At 38.2% G+C, this 24096-nt stretch overlaps 2 protein-coding genes across 4 annotated transcripts in view; one reads left to right on the top strand and one right to left on the bottom strand.

The window, feature by feature from the left end:
- Positions 1–16369: 16369 nt before the first annotated feature.
- Positions 16370–21270, bottom strand: dhrs7cb (dehydrogenase/reductase (SDR family) member 7Cb). The gene is made up of 7 exons (XM_060890821.1): positions 21134–21270; positions 20155–20308; positions 19721–19833; positions 18622–18832; positions 18424–18516; positions 18126–18287; positions 16370–17272 (listed from the first exon to the last, which is right to left on the bottom strand). Exons 2-7 carry the CDS (start codon positions 20306–20308, stop codon positions 17061–17063), a joined length of 945 nt encoding a protein of 314 aa, XP_060746804.1. The 5' UTR covers positions 21134–21270; the 3' UTR covers positions 16370–17060.
- Positions 21271–22058: 788 nt separating this feature from the next.
- Positions 22059–24096, top strand: part of mprip (myosin phosphatase Rho interacting protein) — a 36697-nt gene continuing 34659 nt past the window's right edge. For all 3 annotated transcript variants that reach the window (XM_060861582.1, XM_060861566.1, XM_060861574.1), the window contains exon 1: positions 22059–23031. In XM_060861582.1, coding sequence (XP_060717565.1) covers positions 22909–23031 — 123 coding nt within the window. In that variant the 5' untranslated portion in view covers positions 22059–22908. The remainder of the gene's footprint in view (positions 23032–24096) is intronic.

The following is a 24096-nucleotide window of genomic DNA, read 5'->3' on the forward strand; positions in this document are numbered from 1 at the left end:
TTTGAGATAAGGGCTGGTAGTCTGTTGCATTCACCTTCCATGTGGCTCTTAATATCCTGCTTTTAATATCTTAATACCATTTCCTGTGTCCTCCTATTTGGTTTTTAAAAGTCGCTTATAATGTGTTTTATAATCATGAATAGTGAAATAAATGCATGTCTTTGTATTTGACATGACCTGACTATGAAGCACAAAGCAGGTTGAGAAATATAAACAACAGTTCATATAAATAATGTGAGAATATTTAAATACTATGGTTTGACTCTTCTAATGTACGGTATCTCACAGAAGTGAGTACACCCCTCACGTTTTTGTAAATATTTTACTATATCTTTTCATGTGACAACACTGAAGAAATGACACTGTTCTACAATGTAAAGTAGTGAGTGTACAGCTTGTATAACAGTGTAAATTTGCTGTCCCCTCAAAATAACTCAACACACAGCCATTAATGTCCATAGCCTTGGCCACAGAAGTGAGTACATCCCTAAGTGAAAATGTCCAGATTGGGCCCAATTAGCCATTTTCTCTCCCCGGTGTCATGTGGCTCGTTAGTGTTACAAGGTCTCAGGTGTGAATATGGAGCAGGTGTGTTAAAAAAAGAATTGTTGTTTTACATAAAGATGGTGTATGCTATAAGAAGATTGCCAAAACCCTAAAACTGAGCTGCAGCACGGTGGCCAAGAAGATACAGCAGTTTAACAGGACAGGTTCCACTCAGAACACGCCTCAGTGGTCAGAGTCATATCCAGAGGTTGTGTTTGGGAAATAGACGTATGAATGCTGCCAGCAGTGCTACAGAGGTTGAAGGGGTGGGGAGTTAGCCTGTCAGTGCTCAGACCATACGCCGCACACTGTATCAAATTGGTCTACATGGCTGTCGTCCCAGAAGGAAGCCTCTTCTAAACATGATGCACAAGAAAGCTTGACAACAGTATTACTGGAACCATGTCCTGTGGTCTGATGAGACCAAGATAAACTTATTTGGTTCAGATGGTGTGTGGCAGCAACCAGGTGAGGAGTAGAAAGACAAGTGTGTCTTGCCTACTGTCAAGCATGGTGGTGGGAGTGTCATGGTCTGGGGCTGCATGAGTGCTGCCGGCACTGGAGAGCTATAGTTCATTGAGGGAACCATGAATACCAGCATATACTCTGACATTCTGAAGCAGGGCATGATCCCCTCCCTTCGGAGACTGGGCCGCAGGGCAGTATTCCAACATGATAACGACCCCAAACACACCTCCAAGACGACCACTGCCTTGCTAAAGAAGTTGAGGGTAAAGATGATGGACAGGCAAATATTTACAAAAATGTGAGGGGTGTACTCACTTCTGTGAGATACTGTAAGTCTCAAGTATGGATTTAAGACTATTCAGGAAGTTAAATAAGTTATTTGGGGGTTAAATAAATCATCCACTGTTCTTTAAATAAACGCCGACATTTTACAAAGAGAGTTGCATTATTCTTTTATTAAAATCATACCTTGGGTGAAATACTGTCTGATTTCTTTGTGTGAATTATCTAATGTAGCTAAAATATAAGGATTAATTCTACTTCCTTGGATTAACACACATTCTGACCTGTGAGTATACGGCTTATTGAGCTCATCCTGCACTCACGCTAGCTTTTAGTGAAAGAGAAAGAGAGGAATATTGGTTTGTGGTGAAATCATAAACCTAGGTAACAGTGATGCATTACTGAGAGCAGAGGAAGCAGCACCAACATCAGACTTCAGATCAAATGCATTGTGTCTTTGTTTCAATCAATTCAAAGGTACACTTGAACTGTGCATTTACGCCCCACTAGCACTGACCACAAAATGGAGATGATGCCATTGCATTAGATGGCCAGGGATATTGGCAGACTTGCAATAGATCATCAAAATATCTTGATGCCCCATCAGGGACCTGAACCACCAGCTTTCTTATCACTAATGTATGAGTTGTCTCTAGTGAGACGTGGCCCAGTAGAAAGCCTAATGCACTCTTGTTCATGACTTGTTGGATTGGCGAGCAATGTTGTAGAAATTGCTCATTGTAAAAGAAAACATTACTGAAACAATCAGAACCTGTTTAAAAACAGAAGATCACGACAATTTCATTAGCACACTTAGACACATCCAGGCATTTAGCACAAATAGATCATTCATAATGGGTTCTTTAATTGGTGCTACTCTTCTGTTGCCCTCTGACCAGAGAGCTTTAGGCTGATGACCCTTTTCATTTAGATTGACTCAGGGGTGATGGAGTCATTGTTTTTAATGGATGTGATCAACACCCAGTTCACATGGCTGGAGGTAAACCTGCCTCATTGTGTTTACTTTTACGATACTGATTGATGTAAAGCACAAACTTGATGGAGCCAGTCAATTTTTCTCCTTACATTAAACCTATGCTGATTAAATCTTATTTGAGAGTACAGCTTTCACACAATCTTTGCTTACATTATGGCAGACTTGCTGCTTTTCATCACTTTTTTTGTTCATGTTATCTCCTTATTAGCACATATTACCAATTATTGCCTATTTTATGTTGTATACATCACAAACCTAGTCTAGGATTAAACTCAGTCCTGCTAGAACTCCCCCAAATCTCTCCCCCACTCCATCCCCACATCTCCACCCATTTCTCCTGTCTGTATATAAGCATGTGTGTGCAGACCAGATGTAGATGCTATATTCCCTCTGAGACTAAAGCACCATCTGACTGAGCTGTGACATATGCTGTCTGACCCTAATGGACATCAAACGTCTCCCCATTAACTAAACATTATTGATAAAAGCTCTGGCAGCTATTTGATCATCCCATTCTGTGTTATGTTTTATATCACTTTCAAAAATGACATTGTCTAATAGAATCAAAGCCAAAACCTGTAAATTTCATGAATTAGATTTTAATAGTTCATTCTCTCACTGCTTTAATTTATTTACTTCTGATGAATACTTGTAAGGCTTGTAGTGAATTGTAAGACTGTATAAACATACAGGCCTTTAAGCAAAGCCATGACCAGGACACGACTGAGGCTTTTTGTTCTCCTGCCCTGTTCCCGAATCATGTTTTTCATGCTCCAGCCCATGACAAGTTTCGGATCAGTGATCTTGAAAAGAGCGTGAGGCCGCCTGTCGTGTTTCTGTTGTCGGAGAGCTCTATGTGACATGCATCTTTGCATACAATATTAATTTTTACAATTTTGTTCTTTAAACTAAACACAAAGGTGCCTGGTTTTGGGTGCAATATTTTATATGCACATCATTTTATATTGATGAGTGGCACTATTTGTCCTGCACCCTTTGTATTACAGTACATTATAGAAATAATCAAGATAGATAGATAGATAGATAGATAGATAGATAGATAGATAGATAGATAGATAGATAGATAGATAGATAGATAGATAGATAGATAGATAGATAGATAGATAGATAGATAGATAGATAGATAGATAGATAGATAGATAGATAGATAGATAGATAGATAGATAATAAATACAGCTATGGCAGGTAGAATGTGCATATCAGAATATGTGCCAGTGGTGGATCACGTGTTTAAGGCTCCCGGGTTGTTGATTAGAGGATCAGGGTTTAAGCCCCAACACTGCCAAGCTGCCGCTATTTGGCCCTTGATTATGGCCCTTTACCCTCATTACTCCAGGGGTGCTGTATCATGGCACACCCTGTGCTCTGATCCCAACCTCTAAAGTTGGGATAGTGTGAAGAAAGAATTCCACTGTGCTGTAATGTATATGTGACAAATAAAGGCTTCTATACTATTCTTGTTAAGACAGTACAATATGTCATGCTGTGCAAATGTGTGCACTATACATTATATGTACAACAATAACTAAGAAATATACAGTGTATGTACAGATAATATACATAAATAAATAAACTAGGGTAAGCAATTAATGTACAGAATGTACAGGGTGGATTAGAACTGTGTTAACTTTCCTGAGTGTGTGTGTGTGTGTGTGTGTGTATGTGTGTGTGTGTGAGTGTGATTGACACCCCATCCAGTGCGCCCCGAGTTCCCAGATTGTCTCCAGGTGTTTGTGGACAATAAGTGGTACAGAAAATGGAAGGATGCATGAACGTTTATATCTTCCATTTTCTTTTCTTTTCTGTTCCTTTTCCATTGAGTCAATATCACCCAATTCATTGAGGAACTAGTGCAGGTAGATGGATGAAAATGGATTCAGTGTTACACAGTCCTGTAATGCAGCATGAGCAGAAGTTCAGAAAGTTATTTTGGGCAGTTTGTGTTAGTCTTCAACAGTAGCTTTCCTGGTAATTGTCATCTGATGAGCTGGTACAGTAGGTGGGGATTAGTGATAGGAGGTGACTGATGTGACTGAGCTTTTCTATCTCATATACCTAAGACTCAACTGGGCAGTGCCACGCCATCACCTGTGTTCCCGTCATGTCACCTGATGCTTGTTACTCCTGATTAGTTGTGTTTTATATACAGTATATGTCTGTTTAGTTCTCTTGGGTCGTGAGTCATTGTCTGTGTCTCTGTTCTCATGCTTGTCACATCGATGTGAATGTTATTTTAGTCATGTGCAGTCTGTTGTTATGTTTGTCATGCTTGTTATATTTATGTTAGTTAGCTTTTCTGTTGTTTAATCAAAGAACGGACGGATTGGAATCTTGCGTTTTGGGGCTGTTCTCATTACTTTGGGCGGAGTGACCACGCTATTGGTGGCTCAAATCCCTGTTTGTTACATCTGCTTAATCCTGACAAATAGAAAACAAGCAAATCATATAGCATAAAATGCACAGTCAGAAAATCACAGTTTTTGATTTTTTAAGATGACTTTGCTCATTACATTAAATAACTCTTTTAGTCTGTGATAGTAAGCTTATAGTAAATAAATATATGGGCAGTGGTGGCTCAACTGGTTAAGGCTCTGGGTTGTTGAATGAAGGATCGGGGTTCAAGGCCCAGCACAGCCAAGCTGCCACTGCTGGGCCCATGAGCAAGGCCCCCAACCCTCCCTGCTCCAGGGGTGCTGTATCATAGCTGCCCCTGCTATGTTATGTCTGACCCCAAACCCCTCAGTATGTTCTTTGGGGTATGTGAAGAAAAGAATTCCGCTGTAATGTATATGTGGTGATAATAAAGGCTTCTATGTCCCGTTTGACTTGACTCTTATATGCTGTCACACATGGAGATAGATGTACTTGTACTGTATATTAAACTGACGATTGGTTTCTTAATAACTTAATACATTCTTCAAATTTGCCCTCTCTCAGGATATTGAGCTCATAAATCCAAGACAATGAGATTTTCACTTTATAGTGACAGGACCGGCTGCTACAGTGAGGCCTCCGAAAGACAGCAATACATTTTGAAAATTTTACAAACCATGAAGCAGGGAGGAAATTCATTTTAATCTGCAACACCTTGGCTTCATCTTCGTAAGATATGAGAGCTGTAATGTTGCCTGCATGCTTTGCTGCTCTGCTGAGGGTTTAGTCCAGCCCAGCTTGTGTGGAAGATCATCTCCAATAAGGTGGACCTGAATTCTGCAACACCGTTGACGAGGTCCTTGTTTCTGGACTGAAGAAAGCTGACGTTCTGGCTGCAGAATTACCAGAAATAGAGAGAACACTTCCTTACAGAATGCCAATCAAATACATTCCATTAAAGGCTAGTTTTTAGTAAGAGACTTGTGCTGTCCTTTGTACGCATACTTAAACACACTCCCTCTATTGAAACACACAACACATATAACTTGACTTTGATGAAGTAATGCCAGAATAAATATCTCAGATGTCTTTGTTGAACTGAAATTTAGCATCTTGCTATTATATATCCACTCCAAGGCTGAAGATTAGATATCATTGCAGTATTTTTAATACAAATGATGTGGAAGAAGAAATTGGTTTTGTAGTCTAGTCCTAAGAATTGAGTCAATAAGCCCACAGGTTTGAGTAGGTTTGTGCTATTTCACCAGCACAGATTATTCTGTAGATAAGAGGGTCATTATAGGGTCACCATCTCAATCACTCTTCACGAAGTCAATAGCAGCATCCAGCACACGCGCCGTATCCCTGAGGGCTGGAAAACTGAATAATAAAACTAGTTTCTCTCCAACCTTGTAAATCATATTAAAAAATCCCGTGTTGCTCTAAGCACTAACTTATATATTAAACTCTATACATATACTGTATGTTTATGGCATAAAGATACATTCTGAAGGTCATAAAAATATAACTGCCATTTTTGATAGATACAACACAAACCCATAAAAGATATAAAGAATGACATATAACCCAAAATTACCTACAGAAATACTCTTTAAGATTAAGAAACATTTGTGAGGTCTTCCAGCAGTCTCATTTTGCCAGAATAAGCTTCGATGACTCTGAGTCCCAGGCTGTGCCCAAGCCCCTTCTGTTTCATTAGCTACTCCTCCCTTTTCACATTAAAGCCCCGATTTAATTTCAGCATGGGGAGAATGAGTCGCTAGCACACCAGCATTCCAGCGGCAGAATCTTTTTTTATGGCCTTGAATAGCGAGAGACCTAATGACCCCCTCTAATTACACAAAGTCAATATTGTTGAATTCTAATCCTATCCCGATCTGAACAGACTGAGAAACGGCTGCCGAGCTCCACTGGTTCGGAGCTAGTGCCAAGATGCTGTGATCGCTTTGCCTATGTGTGTATTTTCATGCTTTATTTTATGCTGGAAATTGCCTCATGTAATTGCCATCATCACACACAATAACATGACTCCTGTTATCGGTTCTCAGTATTGCTTTCTTTTTTCTCCTTGGAGGAATGAGTAATTACTGAAGACCTTAGCACTGGTTCTGGTAGCAGAGTTTTGAATGTCTGAACATTAGAGAGTTCCTGTCTATACCTGTATCTATGTCTCTATATCTATAGCCTTGTAGATGTATTACATTCATTTATATTAGACTACTAGTTGTTTTATATTTGGCTAATAAATCCAACTAAAATTAATAACTGCAAGAGCGAGATTTTAAAATGCAGTCTTGTGCACATCTATAATTAATATTTACTGAACTTGAGTGGGGGGGGCACGGTGGCTTAGTGGTTAGCACGTTCGCCTCACACCTCCAGGGTTGGGGGTTCGATTCCCGCCTCCGATAATGATTATCACTGAAATTTATGGTGTTCTTTTTGAGATTTGTGCTAGTCATTTACTGTATATTACTAAATTCCATACATATAAAATGACATTATATGAGAAAATATAATGTATGACCAATGCTACAATAATTCCTCGGCTATGCATCTGGAAAGAATTAAAGAATTAGTGTATTCAAGACTTGCGGTCGTAGAAAATACATAGGGTTCATTTGGGGTGCTTTGCTCAAAAAGTTTGGGAATCCTTTTTTAAGTGGTAGAATTTGTATTTGAAAAAAAAAAAAAAAAAAAAAAAAAAAAAAAAAAGATAATAATTTATTCATTTTAAGATTTATCAAAATAAATACTTTTTGGCCCATAGGTGAGAAATATCTGAGTATAGTGGGAATATTGGCTGTGTATATAGATAGATAGATAGATAGATAGATAGATAGATAGATAGATAGATAGATAGAAAGCTCTCAGTAAAATCTGAAATGGCCCTCTGTCAGAAATGCCCTGGCAACACATTATAAAAAAACAGAAACACACACACGCGCGCGCGCACACACACACACACACACACCCATCCATCTAACACAGCTGTCCTCCTATGACCTACCACAATCACAATCGGATCCTGTGCTGGATTAATGGACTGAAAAATAAAAGCAAATCCCCTTTATTGTGCTATCAGCGGATTTACAAAAGGATCTCTTCCTGAAGTAATTTGTGCCTAAAGATTAGTACATTAGTATATACTTGATAACACAGGAAGACTTTTCAGACATTCAGTCTCTCAAATCTCTGTATACAATCAAGGCAACAAGCTACATCCTATAGCTTTCCTATAGGAAAGGATTTGAGGGTAAATAAAGAATGTATATCATTTGCATTATGTACATGAATATTTGTGGCACAAAGGAAAGGGATAATAACAATTACACAACTCCATTATTTCATATCTTGTCCTTTTCTTTGATTTACACCAGCAAGTGCTTATATGGTTTACATCATAGAAACGTTGCATGTTTTACTATTTACAGTATAGAGTTTTACTATCTTTAGAGATACTGTAGGACATGAAGCTCAGGAAATATTATAAACATCATATCATTACATCATCATCTTCATCTGCTTATTTATTATCGTCCCAAAGAGAGCCGAATCTGAGCAATTCGGGGCAGTAGAATACATAATTCACTAGTCTGATTGTCCGGGAGCAGACACTGAAAGCAAATATGAGGAAGAGGATCACCATTTGTGAGGCTCTGTGGGAGGACACCCGGTGGATCCTTTCTGTCCAAATGGAGCGATTAGGCCGCCTGTCATCTCTGTCATAATGTCGCCTCATTAAGGCAATTAATCACAGTAATTAGTGCACGATCATTAACGCAGGTCTAATGACTCATGCAAGAGTAACAGAGACTTGAATTGCAGCAGCTGCTGTCATAATCGAAATGAATTCTTCAAGGGCTTTTTGTGTTACTCGTGCTAGATACAACAAAGAGTAAACACTCATTACACTTCTTACATGGTGTGTGTGTGCTATGGCGATAAATACACCGGGGGCGTTTTTAAATACCCAGAATCGTGATCCTTTAATTCTTCCAAAGATGTGGTTTAAAAGGGCAGGGTGGTGGGTGTTTACTAAGATGAATTTATCTATCCTTAGGATTAAGTTATTAGCTGTGGTTTGAAACTGGAACAGCTCGGCAAAACTAAAAACCATCAGTTTGCCCCAACAGCCCCGTTATAACACTCTCATTTCCTTTGGATTTTATGCCTAAGTGATGTTTGATTTTTTTTTTCTTTTCTAAAACAAACCTATGTCATGGCTAATGTGTGTACTTAACAAAACAATCAATAAAAAAAACAGAAAAGAAGCAATGTAGCATTGTCAGTGGTTCAATCTTCAAGGTGGCACATGCAGGCAGGTGTGTAATCTCCCACTGTGCTTGATTTAGGAGCTGAAATTGGATGTTCACATTCCCAGAGCAAAGGAACCATTAGGCTTCATGCAGCATCACTCCTGTAAATCACTGCGCTGTCAATAAGTGTAGCGCTTACATATTAAAAAAAACTGCTCACATTCTCATATGAGCGCCTGCCGGTGATAAAATCTATCCCTCGGTGGTAGTTTCTGCATTAGTCATTCCTGCACCTCCAGCTCCATCACTCTACACGTACAATCATCTACTCAGCGCTTTTTAAGAAGGCTATTTATCCCAGACTGCATAGCGAATTCACAGTTCAAGAATAGCACTTGTGCTAGATTGAGGTTTGAAAATGTTTATGTATTAAGGATTATATGAATGATATTATGCAAGCATCATTACATCATTTGTTGGCAGTCATTCTGCATTAGAGAAGAGTTTGGTTCATATACTATTACAAAGTGGACAAACCAAAACATCCATATTTGGATGTTTACCCAGAAATATTTTTCTACTAATCGCTCTGGTGATGAATTTGCAAAACAATCTGTTCTTAACAGTGGACTTATTCATTCCCATAGAAAGACTTTGGTGATGTTTGTTCCACTCTGATAGTAAGTGTAAATTCAACACTGTTGGGGTTTATTCAAATCAATACTTTTAATTTAATCCCTTAAATATCCAGGGAATAATCAAGATTTATTTTCATCCTTTTAACTACATGGATGATGGATGTAACATAAATATATAAGACATTTTAAACATAAGTAAAGCACTTATTTGATTCAATACAATTATAATTTATTTGTATAGCACTTTTAACAATGGACATTGTCTCAAAGCAGCTTTACAGAACATAAGAAACATAATAAAAGGAATTTAATATGAATTTTATATGAAGATAAATATAATGCAAAAATTAATATTAGACTTTAAATATATTTTATATTATTTTAATAGTATTTAAACTTGTCTTTGTATTTATCCCCAATGAGCAAACCTAAGGTGACTGAGGCGACTGTGGCAAGGAAAACATTCCCTTACATGGACTTATGTGCAATTCTCATATAAATAATGGAAGTTTTAATTTGAAGCTTGAAATATTTCCTACACTGGCGATATCATCACTGGAATCATTGAATCTGTTTAACATCTAACATTTAACCGCTAACATCTAACCCTTTAACAGGTTTGAAACATTCTTCTCAACGAGCCATCCATTATAGTGGGTTAACATTACTTGTTAGCTTACTGTCTCCATACAACAACACAACTCTGTTCCCTGAACACTTTCACCCCTGTGGAATATGTGTTGAACAGGAAGTTGAATCTATAATGAATTCAGATGATGAGCTAATTTATGAGTTGCTCAGGAACTCCTGGTTACTCAACTCCAAGTGAATGTAAAAAGGACGATATTTATATTCGCACTCTCTGGTGTCACCCACAGGGCGATGGGTTCCCTTTTGAGTTTGGCTCCATTTAAAGGTTTCTTCCTCATGCTAATTGAAGGCGTTGTTCCTTGCCAAAGTCTCCTCAGGATTGCTGATTAGGGATACATATGGAGAAAACCAAATAATTTGCATAAACATTTAATTTTCTGTAAAGCAGCTTCGAGATAACATCATTGTTGATTTGCTTGCACAAATAATTTATAGATAAAATCTATAAAAAAAAAAAATGAAAATGTGTATATGAATGTGGATCGATGGCAAAACAGTATTGTGAATAAAGTGCAGATGTGTTCATTTGTGTGCGAAGTAAAAGAGCAATTAAACTTTCCATAAATATGTTTAACATTTTCATTTTTTTTTTTTATAGATTTTATCTATATATTATTTGCTTGCACAAATAATTCAATTTTTACTTTTATTGTAATTCAGGATTTTTTTTCTATGAAGTGATAAACAGCATGACAGTCATGAACCCACCCACATGGTGCCATCACAAAAATGAATGAATAAAATGCTTTAAGTTGAAGAACTGAACAATAAACTATATTCATTTAATAATGCCTTTCAATGATGAGAATTTTAAACATAACCTTAACAAACATGCCATATAGAAATATGGAATCGATCTGTAGTCAAAAATTTTAGACGTCGCACAAAAGACGTTGTTTCATAGTCAGATGTTAATGCATACATTAAAGTTATTAGTAAACGGCCATAATTCATGCAGGCTTTAGTTAGAGGGTATTGTGAAAGCAGGGTCAGATCCGCCAAGGCTGACTGACCTGATGGATGAAACCCCACGGCGACCAGCTGGACCTCACCATCGAGCCATGCATGCTTCACACTCTGAAATTTACATAACAATAGCACACTTCATTCATTAGACTTCAGCAAGGCTGTGTGTATGTGTGTGTGTGTGTCTGGTGGGTGTGTCAGAGAGAGAGAGAGAGAGAGAGAGAGAGAGAGAGAGAGAGAGAGAGAGAGAGAGAGAGAGAGAGAGAGAGAGAGAGAGAGAGAGAGAGAGAGAGAGAGAGAGAGAGAGAGAGAGAGAGAGAGAAAGAGAGAGAGGTGACTTAATATTATGGCATACATTATACAGAATAAGCATTGTAGACAGATAGATAGATAGATAGATAGATAGATAGATAGATAGATAGATAGATAGATAGATAGATAGATAGATAGATAGATAGATAGATAGATAGATGAATCCTTTAGTTATTATATTATTCTAATTTTAGCCTAAATTTTTAAAATTAAATGTCTCTATAAACACAAATACTCACAAACACGCACACACACACACACACACACACACACACACACAGAGACCAATATACAGTAAGAGAGATTGAGAGTGCATCTCTCCCCCTTTATTATTTTCAGTATCAGTATCAGTTTCAATATTACTATTTTCTTTTATTTTGCAAGAGAACTACTTCCTGTCAATGATGTTAAATGCATAGAAGGGTAAAACAATGAGAGGGATTTCAACAGTATTGTGTTTACTCATTATATGATTATGTCATTAGCAGTTAGATCTCAGTAATTAAGGGAAATTTGTTTTGTTTTCCAATTAAGTTAATTACAGCTTTTCCTAATTGCTTACACACAATTCTCAGAAATACACTTCAGTGTTACAAAACGATCGCTGCCTCCAGGCCATCAGATTAAAACGTCCCACGTAAACATTATCTAACTGTCTCAAAACGGTCTAAAAGTCAAAACTGTCTCAACGTACCAATAAAACAAGAACACTGTGTAATGTGAGCATATAATATAGTATTGTATACCTTTACACAGAGGCAATTCAGCATATTCATTCCACATTAGAGAACTTGAAAGTAATCCATGTGTACATAAGGAGAATATGTGAAACTCCAGAGAGGAACCCAAGCTCAAGATCAAACCCAAGACTTGGGACTAGGCGGCAAAGCTACCCAACGTGCCACCATCGGGATACAAATCAGTAAACAATGCCTTGGTCTTTCTTGTCCAAGCAACAAGAAAAAACTCACCTACCATGGCTAATACAAAAGTAGGAAGTAGAAGTAGTCTTCTTTCAGACTCTAGAGTAAACTAGCATGCTCCTGAGAGTTATGGTAATTTACTGAGAGTCCAAATTACGGTCCAAAACAGTTGGAGCCGAGGAACTGATTTAATCCAAGACAAAAGAATACTTGGATTTGATTCGGTTGGTGATCATGATCTCCTGCCAAAGACTGAATTTAAACACAAACTATTATTGTTTTATACAGCTGATAGAGCTACATATCTCCGAATAAAGACAGAGGAATGAGTACTCTATACAACTTTACAGTGGGCTTTTTCTCACATGAAAATATCAACCTTGGTTAATTGAATCCAGGTTTATCTTTTTTCAGCTTTTAACAAGTAATAATATGTATTCACCATCTGACGTATCACACTGAACATTCCTAAACCTTTGGTTAACGCTCTTATTTGCATATTTGCGATGTCAATACATTACTGGATAAACACAGCACGCTGTCGTTTTAAATAATGACTAGTCTCACACTTTCACTTAACTTTCGCTTGGCAATTTTAAGCCTTCTGAAATGCACAAAGGAAAGAAAAAAAGGGAAAAAAAAGAACGTAAACTTTTTAACAATTGTTTATACAACACCCAGGGTTTCCTTGACTGTACAAAGCACTTGATATTAGGCACGTGCCGTTCAATTTCTGATCAGGTGTCTGTTGCTAAGCAGCTAGCACCACAATGGCGAGTTGATGCCTCGAAAGCTCAAAGGGCTACAGATTCTGGTTGTTGTTTTTTTAATCCAGGTAAAAAAAAGAAAAGCCATGCCAAGTTAACTTGTGAGGCGTTTATCTATGTTTATAATAAAGATAACATGGAGTTAAGCGCATGCATTTCCAGCAGCATTTAGCACACGCCCTTATCCAGAGCGACTTACATTATCTGATTTATTTTCTTTATACAACAGAGCAATTGAGGGTTAGGGTTAAAAGGGTTTCCTGTTGTTGAGGCTTAGCATATAGTAAATAGAAGAAATCGGACTGGCTGTGCATTTGAATATATAGTACAATTAGAGTAATCATGTTGGCTAGGGATGCAAAAAAAAAAAGGAATTAGTGATTCTGTTACTTTTAATAAACTTTATTCTAAAATACTTTTTATTAATTTTTTACTCATCTAAGTAATTTTTTTATTCATCTTTTATTCAATCAAAAGCCAAACATGCACACACACACACACACACACACACACACACACACACACAAAATGCTTTTAAAGGAATTTTCTAAAATACTTCAACATTTTTCTGAAAACAGTTTCTATTTTAATTCCTTAAACCTCCATGTTAGTATAAAAAAAGCCACATCAAAAGCCCAGACTTTCCCTTTACATGCATGTCTGGCAGAATCCATCAAGTCGGCTCTGTCAAGTAGTTGTAAATGCGTATAACACTCTAATCCTTGGATTTTTTTCCCCCTAAGATTGCAATTGTTAAATTGTCAGAGAGTCGCAGTAATTCTAACGGTGCAGAGCCTACTGGGGAAAAGTTAATCTCCTTTGCTGTGTTGTAATGACAAGAACAAAAGACAGACGATTCTGCCGAGCATTCCCATGGAAGAGGAAGAGTTTGTGCTTTTACTAGATTGCAAACACCACTCTGAATGCTGAGAGCTATACAAGCCGCACCCAAAATGAGTTATACTAAACTCTGATGGTACCAAACTGGCAGAGAGAAATTGATCAGATGCTGCCTTCTGGCCACAACTACAACCAGAAACCAGCAGGCAAATTTGGGCACCAACCAAATGCCTTACAGAAAACAAATGTCAAGCAACGCAAATGCCGAAAGAATGTTAAAGAAGAAAAAGAAAGCTTTAGTGGCATATGTACTACACTCAAACAGAAATGGAAGGATATACAAAAAGGAACAGCCATGCAAGTACAGCCGTCTCAGATAGTACAGCACTGAGTAGATACTGTAGATAGATAGATAGATAGATAGATAGATAGATAGATAGATAGATAGATAGATACTCTATTGATCATGGAGAAAATTCAAGCATCCAGTAGCAACATACAGAGAAATAAGTGTGTTTTGATGTGATTATCAAACACCCCCCCCCCCCCACACACACACACACACACACACACATACAGATATACATACACACCCCTAAACATGCACAAATGAGGTTTTTTTAAATTATTTTTTTATTTTTGATGAAAATGTCTGATAGGCTGATCTTAAGCCAGCTTTGGGTAGTTGAACAAGTGCCTAATTCTTTTGGTAGTATCGTAGCTATGCTACAATATACTGATTTCATTAACAAGCAATTCTTCTGGGCATTTATAAATGTATTCAAGCTGTAACCTGATTAAAGAACTACAAGTAGCTATCAGTGCTAACTCCATTAGTAGTACAAGGTGGTGAAGCCTTACGCATGAAACCACACTGTGTATAGCTGAAAACAAAAGGGCTGAAATGCTGGATTGCAAAACAAATGATAATCTGGTGGGGACAAGGAGGCTTAGCGGTTTGCACGTTTGCCTCACACCTCACAACTTTGTCCTGTGTGCACAGAGATTGCATGCTCTACACATCCCCTGGGCACTTCAGTTTTCTTCCCAGTCCAAAGACATGTGTTGTAGGATGAATGGCATTTCTATATTGTGTGTAGTGTGTGAGTGTGTGTGTGAAATTGTGCACCAACCTTGTCCCAAGTCCCCTGGGCTCCTGCCATAAGCGGTACTGAAAATAAATGGCTGATACTCTGGCATGTGTATGAGTATGTCTATCTTCAATTCAATAGCACCCATCCTTCTTGATCTTAAAGACCTGATGCAGATGCAGAGGCATTGGTGCTGCATTATATGTGACCAATCAGCTCAACATGTAATCTTATTTTTGGGACATTTAGTAAAATGCAATGCAGTGAGAGTGTATTTACAGTGTCCACAATGTTTAAGTCACTTTGTGAAAGCCTCCTGTGTTTGCTTATGCCTGATTTCTGTGAACATATTCCTCTAATCACTCTTCAAGGTTATTAATAGTACATTGATTCTGTCCAAAAAGTCAAGACTGTCAGAAAGCTGCTGTTGAACCCCGAAGTGAATTCTTTAACTCTAAACTGCTCATCTTTATTTTTGGATTGGATTTGTGACTCATTAGCGGGTTGAATTTTTGGTACTGTTTATACCCAGAATCAAAAGAATCAGATTTATTAGCCAAGTGGTTACAGGAGCTCTAGTAAACATAACGTATGCATTTATAAACATAGACTAAAGGGTAAAAAGATATATTACAATTGTGAATACTGTACATTTATATAACCATAAAAAATATAATATGTATTCTAGTAGAAGATATTGCACTCTACTGAATATTGCACTTTAACAGACGGGACAGGTAATGGTGGGTGTGCTAGTTGTTCAAAATGGAAATATCCTGTGAGAAGAAACTGTCCTTTTGACTAGATGTTTTAGTGTGTAGTGATCTATAGCCTCTGCCTGATGGCAGAAGAGCAAACAGACTGTGTCTGGGGTGGGAGAGGTCTCTGATGATGCTACTTGCCCATTTCTTCACTCTGCAGTTGTACAAGTCCTGTGGGTTGGCCAGGGGCACACCAATAATCCTCTCAACTGTTTTAACAGTCTGTTGCAGCCTACAGACTGTTTTGGTGGCTGAACCTAACCAGACTGTAATGGTCCAAAAAAAAAGACAGGACAAACTAACAAAAGCAGAAAAACTATGGGAGAGCTCCACACTAAGACATGCATCTGCTGCACCATCTTGGATAAGAGACCAAATGAATACATGTAAAGAGATGCCAACAAAAATTACACAAAAAAATTTTTATTATTGTTTTTTTCTTTTTTTTTTACTGCATGAAAGTAAGCATGTCACAATCATCATATAATATCATGCAGTAAAGCATAGAGTGCATTGTTTCCAAATTGGTTATAAACGAGAACTGTTCACTAGGTGGCAGTAATTTATTTGTCCCAGTATTACAACATAAAAATCCAATAGCGCCATCTGTAGGATTCTGCAAACGTGTAAAATGTGTTGTGTCTCTGCCAGTGAGACTGTTCATACGTCAGCATGCAGCTGAAGGCAAATATTAAAGTGTGTGTGTGTGTGTGTGTGTGTGTGTGTGTGTGTGTGTGTGTGTGTGTGTGTGTGTGTTTGCGTGTGTGTGTGTGTGTCTCTGTCTGTGTTACTGGTGAAACTTTCCAAACCGAATAAGCTAGAAGACAGAAGGCCAGCATAAAAACATCAGATCTTACTTCGTACCTAAAATGTGAACGAATATGAGGCCTATGAGAATATCTATTACATGCAAAAATATATAGGGCAGATACTACAGTGCATGTGGTATTTTACCAGCCAAATAAAGCAAATAGGTCATATGTCTAAGTACTAAGCCTTTAATAAACATCCTCCTCCAGATCAGCATTGTTCCTGTATTACATCAGGCCATACGTCAATGCGAGAATTATAGCTCAAAACATGTTTTAATGACACATTGTTACAGGAAGTCAATCAGTCATTCACTAGCATGTGATGTATGGATCTATTTCAGCTGCTGATTCATAGCCGAGTCCTTCACCCCTGCTGCGACCACAGAAAAGAAGAAGCTGGGCACGATCAAGCGGATGTAGAGAGCAGCCCAGGGGATGGGGTGAGCCAGGAGCACCTCTCTACTCCTCCGGTTCACCACTCGCACAATCTCACGACCCAGGGCTTTAGGGCTCACACCATGAGTGGTTAGCTTGCTTAAAATGTCTAGAGAAGGAGAGCAATGAGGTGAGGCAGGGATAGTATTGAATTATGGACCCTCAATGATGCCATGCATTAATGTATTTTTTTACTCTTAGAAACAAAACCTGTTTCTATGGTGATGTTGTGATGATAGGAAATAAGGGTATCCCTGTGACTGGAGTCATACCATAATTTACCTGGGAAGGTGCATATGATAAATCTTTAATTATAGGCTTTTAGAGATGTAGTCCAATTGTGTGCCTTAAATTATTTTTTAAAAGTTAAAGACGTATAGGCACATATGCCGCTGGCTATCTACTGTAGCTCAAATGTAGCTAACTATTGGTTTTCATGGTATATTTTGGTAGATTTAGCCACAGTGTCAGGAAAAAAGACAGTAAGAGAGAAAAACTAAAATCTCACTGGTGTCTGTTACAAGCATGAGCTAACTCGCTAGCAGTTATCTAACAAGCTAGTTTCAAGGACTGAAGAAGCAGGCATTTCCACTCTTCAGATTATGAATCACTAATATGACATTTAGGAGGTGAAACAAGTGAGTATTAGTTTTCATGGATAAAAAAATTTCAATCTGGGTACTTTTAATCCCATCACTGCCCACTGTTGAGTCCATGAACAGAGCTCTAACTGTTAGGCTCTGTGATCGGATTATAATATATATCTCTTCCATCTGTACGTCACAGTGGATAAATGTCAGATTACAACATGTTAACAAATAGGAGAGTCTGTTCTGGCATATTTTGCCATAGAGGTATGAAGAAAAACCGGCATATGCCTTTTCAGACATTGCATGAAATGTAACCGGAATGGTCATGCTGCTTTGTTGTATGTTTTTGTGTAGTGGTGTGTAATTACTCACATGCCCACAGGGCATTGGTGGGCTGAGACTGGGAGGGGGTGGCTTCCTGGGTTGTAGCATTGATGAACGTGTGGTTGATTGTAGTGACAGAAATGCCGTACTCCTCCACTTCTGCTCTCAGACAGTCAAAGAAGGCCTGCACCGCATGCTTGGAGGCGGCGTCTCAAGCAAAAAAAAAACAAAACATTAAAGTTTATTTCAGAAAAACTGTACATCGTGGAGGTATTATGTACTATTTTGGGAGGGTTTGATTAATAGTGGCAATTTCTTTTCAGACATTCAAATATTAAAATCTTACAGGAGGTGCGAAATGGGACAGCAAGTCTCGCTTGGATATTGTTGACAATTACGAAATGACCCGTTCTCCTGGCAATCATTAACGGCAGAATACCTAGTAAAACATGAAAATACCATTCTAACTGACTTGCACATACAAAGTAGTGAAAATGTCTTGTGACGTATTGAATAAGTGGCATTAAGGTTCGAACACTCGTACCCTTTACCAAAGTGATGGGCCCAAAGTAGTTGACATCCATGATGATTTTGTCCATCTCCAGTGAAACGTTCTGCACTGGGGCTTTGACCTTCATGCTGCCGTTACAGATCAGCACATCCACGTAGCCGTAGCACTCGCTGATCTCTGTAATCACATCCTCCATGCTGTCTATATCACTGAAATCCAGCAACACCAACTTGGGTGGAAAGGTCTTCGACAGGAAAGAGAGATAACAGCCCCAGAGAGATATAAACCAGAAACCATTATAAAGGGTGGAACGAATCATAATGAGCCCCATGTGAAACAAAAATAGACTGATGGGCTCAAAGTTCACAGAAACTTTCAATCCTACAGTGCAGCAATTATATTTGATGGGGTTCATTGGAAATTAGTAATGTTTGATAAATGATAAATTCAACTAATAATTGGAAAAATGTTTTATACTATCTAGGCATTCTTATAAAAGACAATTGTTTCTAACAGTATTTCTCCAACATAAATCATTTTCTCAACTTATAAGTATTTAAAATAATTTCTAATTTAAAATAAATCCAAACAGTCATCTGTGGAAAAATTGCTATCTTTCCCCATATCTTGTTTCCCTGGTGGTATAAAAATAATTGGTATATATAAAATTCAATTTTAATTCGCAGGAAGAGGTTCAGGACAGTCATTCGTGCCATTCATTGGACTATATGTCGTTATTTATATTTATCTTTTCTGGGCAAATACTGAGGGTGGCAATATTTCTGGATGGAATAATTAGAGCATGGATATGATGGAGCTAGTGATCGTTTTATTTCTACAGGTCTTCCTGAATCAAGATCAGTTGAAATTCCATCGGCTCTAGTCATGTTTGTTGAACTTGAGACGAGGGAAATGGCAATAATATCTATGAGGAGTCCTGGAATTTGTTAGATAGGAGACAGCAAGCTGTCAGGGAGGAGGATATCCTGCCATTGTTCATCAAAGCAAAGGAAAAAGGTGACAGTGACACACGGTCAGAGTTTGCAGCCTTGCTGTCTTCCTGTCTTTTTATCTTATGTGTGAGTTCAGACATCACGATCAGGTACGTGGGTAAAAGTATGGTCTTTCTCACTTTACTGGGGTCCGAGCCACTGCACAGCGAGTCCTGGAGAGACTCCAGCTTATCCCAGTTGGGTCCACACAACACCAACTGTGCACCACCTTCATGCAGCAGCCTGGCACACTCTGAATCACATGAGAGAGATGGAGGGAGAGAGAGAGAGAGAGAGGGAGAGAGAGAGAGAGAGAGAGAGAGAGAGAGAGAGAGAGAGAGAGAGAGGTGACTTAATATAATGACATACATTATACAGAATAAATAAGCATTGTTAGATAAATAGATTTATTCTATTATTCCTATTCTATTTTAACCTAAATTTTTAACCTAAGTCTCTATAAACAAATACACACACACACACACGCAGACAAACCAATGTATAGATGCAAAGGTCATATTGAGAAGAATAATAAACAAGAGGACAGAGAAGATGTTTTATTACTGAGCATTACCACTTCCCATTGCAGATACAGCATCTGTAATCACCATCACTTTGTTCCGCACTATGGATTTGGACATGAAGTGGATGACCTCATTGTAAAGGTAGTAGATTCCAGAGAACACCACCACCAACAGGGGCAACACCATCACAAATGGGATAGCCATCTTTGGAAATAGAAAAGCAACAAAAAAATGTAAAGATTCCGGGTGTAATAAAATGACAAGACAACCACACATTAAATTAAGCTAAATAAATTCATTATTAATTCAACGATCAGTGGCCTATTTATTTTAAAGGAATTTTGGACTTCTTCCACACTCAGACTGTTCCCGGGTTATACTATACATTTCTTCATTTTTGAATCTGTGTCAATTAACACCTTAATAGCGTTGGACTGATTTTTTTTTCTTTTATAATTTCTATGAAAGTTGTCATTCGATCACATTTGCTTGAAAGTAATAGTGTTGCATATATGGGTGTAATATATGCAATACGACACATCTACGAAGCAGCACTCGTTTAACAAATTATTGTCGTGGTCGTATCTGTGATCTAATCAGCACACCAATGAAACAAGTGCAAAGTGCCCCAATCACAAGACAAGATACGATTAACGGTTGCTCAAACTAGTTTTATCTTTTATCTGCGTTTAGTGGGGTTATTCTGATAGCATGGCTGTCGTTATTTCCATGTAAAGCGTGGCTGAGGAAAGGTTCTAAATATACATTGCCCTACACTAATCTGTTGCCCTGAATGCCACACTGTATGTCAGCTCCTCATACTGGATATACAAGGAAAGTGATTTTCCTTTATCTATAGTGTATTCTTGATAATACACTAAAAATCTTGGTTTTTATTATTTATTATTTTTTTTTCAATTTATTTTTTCTGCTTATTTTGAAATGCACAGAACACATACACTTGTGGACATGCAAACAATATAAACACACAGGCACACAGAGTTGTAATCGTATTTTCAGTCCACTTACAGTGCATGTGAGGAGATAAGCCCCCTGTGGAAAAGTCAGAGGTTTCTGGTTAGGTAACCAGCTTTAAAACCTTTTCTTCACCTTGTCCATTCACAGTCCCCAGGCTCTTGCTCTGTCTGACACCACGAAGAGCCTGTTAGGATCTGGGGTCTTTTAATAGCATTTGGCTGAGTCAGGTAGTTTTCATGTGTGTTGTGCACACTAGCTAAGCTTAGGTATGTGGATGACAACCAAACAAAGAACAAACGGTTCCTATGTAACATTTATAAAGCCGTAAATGAAGTTTAATTGAAGCAAATTGTTTTATGCACAAAGAGAAAGCACAAATTTTGAGAAATGTTTTTCTATTTTGAGAAATAAATGTACAAACTGCACTTTTCCTTGTTGCTTGAGTGGCACCATTCAAGGTACACCTATAGTATGTATATGTATTTTCCGTACATACGTATATGTATAATTTACCCTTAAAATATTTGAAGTTAAATAATCAGTCCGCTGACTGATGGTATTTACCCAGTGTTCATACTGTGCTTTATTCTGACTTTAATAAAAGGCACAATGTTTAGTTAAAAAAAATAGTATTTAAGCAGAATGCTGTATAGCCTAAAACCTTAATAATAATCAATCGGATGTGTATTTGTCGAATAACTGTGAATAACGAACACCTAGATGAATTATTACGTCTCATAAACTCATAAACATCTCATAAAGATGATCCTTTATTGCAGGATCGTTTGGATCCCTTGCACAAGGATTGTCCAATCCTAACGCAGGAGATTATTAGGATAGCCAATCAGGATCCGTATAAACAACGTGGGGATAAAAAAATAAAGTGTCTCTGTTGCTGCAGCGAGATCTCGCGAGATCGAGTAAAATTCCAGCCCGAGTGTGTGACCTGCCCCCTCCCCTCCCTCCCTCCATAGGGAGCGACCTCCTCTCCAGCCCTAAAGAGGGAGAAACACAAGCAGTCACGTCGCCTGTTTAGCCGTGGGAATAAAACAAACCGACGGAGTTAGGCGGTCAGGGGGCTGTTAGATCATGAGGTTATGTTGAGACCGTAGCGTTAGCTGGAAAACATGCGGTTGCGGCGGCGATTTAAACGGGATCATGAGGGACTGGGAGTCGGGATTCGCCCATTACAGTGCTAGGAGCCGTTAGCTTAGCTTAGCGGAGCTAACTAGCGAAGGAGCGGCGGACTAGCGGCTAAACTTCGGAGCTAGAAAGGAGAATTTGCGGTTGTTTCAAAGTCTACCTCAACACTCATCGTTACAGAGTGGGATTTATTGCTCTAAACCCAGATACGGTATCGTTATCTTCAGCTGATGGTTGAACACGCGAAAGTATATTTAGTAACCGTTTTGTTTGCTGCTCGCTCGGTAGCTAACGGTATTGATCAGAGCAGCTTGTTAATCACTCGGGGTCGGCTTTTTGTTCCCAGGCCATGGACTAAACAACCTTCTTTAAGAAAAAAAAAAGGTAGCTTGTTGGCTTGCTTTCTGGCCCTGGGTTTAAAAAAAAAAAAAAAAGCAAGTCCTGTTTATACGCCCTGATTTTTTGGGGTTTTTTTTGGACTGGAATATAAGGAAGAAATAAATAAATAAACCGTTCTGCTGGATCAAGTGCTTCGGGATCATGATTTGGATGCTCGGCTGTGTCCCAAATCGGATGTGAAGGGAGGAGGAAAAAAAACCGAGCGGATTCTTCTTCTTTTCTACTTTCTCGAGTTCGGGACGTTGGTTTAGATAAGCTGTAAAATATAGATATATTTGTATATAATGTCTACTGCGAAAGAAAACCCTTGTAGGAAATTCCAGGCGAATATTTTTAACAAAAGCAAATGTCAGAATTGCTTCAAGCCGCGTGAGCTGCATCTGCTGACCGACCCAGACCTCAACCAGGTAAACAAACAGTGTCAAGGTTATAATGTAGTGTACTGTAGTGTGTGTGTGTGTGTGTGTGATAACAGAGCCTCATTCCTGCTAGCCTTGGGTTTCCCATACAGTAACATTCTATATGTAGAGTTTGATGGCTGTAGTTATGCTGTAGTTATCAAAGGCTTTATGTTTATGGCAATGTTGTCACCTAGTGGTTAAGGTGTTGGGATACCAATCAGAAGGTTGTCAGTTCGAATCCCAGGTCCATCGAGCTTGCTTCTGTTGGGCCCCTGAGCAACCCTCAGTTGTATAAAAGTGAGATGATGTTAAGTCATGCTCTGGATATAAGGGTGTCTACCAAAATGCTGTAAATGTTCTGTTCCTCACACGTGTCCAAGATAGAAATATTTGGTTGAAATTTCTTTCCTGTCTGAGATGATCCAACTTCTTAGCTAATAAATTGTTTCTTTAATAAACTTGATAAATAAATGAAATTAATAAATAAATGAATTTCCTTAGTACTCCTGTGAGAGAGGACGAGATGATGAGATTGTGATGAATGACGTCACCGAGATTTTCTGAGATATTGAAAATACTGTGAAAGTTTTTGATCATTTTTCTTTCATGTTTTGTTTACAGACAGACAGAAAAGAACCAGCCGATAGCGTTGTTATTATTATTATTATTATTTTTATTTTTTTTTTTGTGCTGTTATGAGCCGAATTTTGTTAATTGTAAAACACACTACTTCTTCTCAGTGTTGAAAATATTATTTATGATGTTTTGTCTGTTTGTTGAATCTTGAATCTTCCATGTCCAGAAAACGTTAAGGTTCTGATTGGCTTTATTTGAAGGTTGACGACAGGATTAAATCTGTTCAGTTGAAGGGAACCGTCAAACCTGCTAATCACTACAGGAACTCGATAACTAGTAACTAAATAACAAATAACTAATGGCAAGTGGTGATCACAGAAGGTCTGGATATGATTCACAGAGGTCCTCTGTGCTCATCTGTGATCCACAGTCGTCGTCTATAGAGCAAATAATTTGTGCGGTCAAAACTGCCAGATAAACAGACATTAGTGTTTC

This window comes from Tachysurus vachellii, chromosome 2 (genome assembly GCF_030014155.1).
Source record: "Tachysurus vachellii isolate PV-2020 chromosome 2, HZAU_Pvac_v1, whole genome shotgun sequence".
Lineage (NCBI taxonomy): Eukaryota > Metazoa > Chordata > Actinopteri > Siluriformes > Bagridae > Tachysurus > Tachysurus vachellii.

What these genes read in the sequence shown, in the direction of transcription:
- dhrs7cb (XM_060890821.1), bottom strand. Translation starts at nt 20,308, where the DNA reads ATGGCTATCCCATTTGTGATGGTGTTGCCCCTGTTGGTGGTGGTGTTC. An exon ending in GTGGCTCGGACCCCAGTAAA is followed by an intron (nt 18,833 to 19,720) that starts GTGAGAAAGACC and finishes TTCCTGTCGAAG; the next exon opens with ACCTTTCCACCCAAGTTGGT. An exon ending in TGTCCCATTTCGCACCTCCT is followed by an intron (nt 18,288 to 18,423) that starts GTAAGATTTTAA and finishes TTTTTGCTTGAG; the next exon opens with ACGCCGCCTCCAAGCATGCG.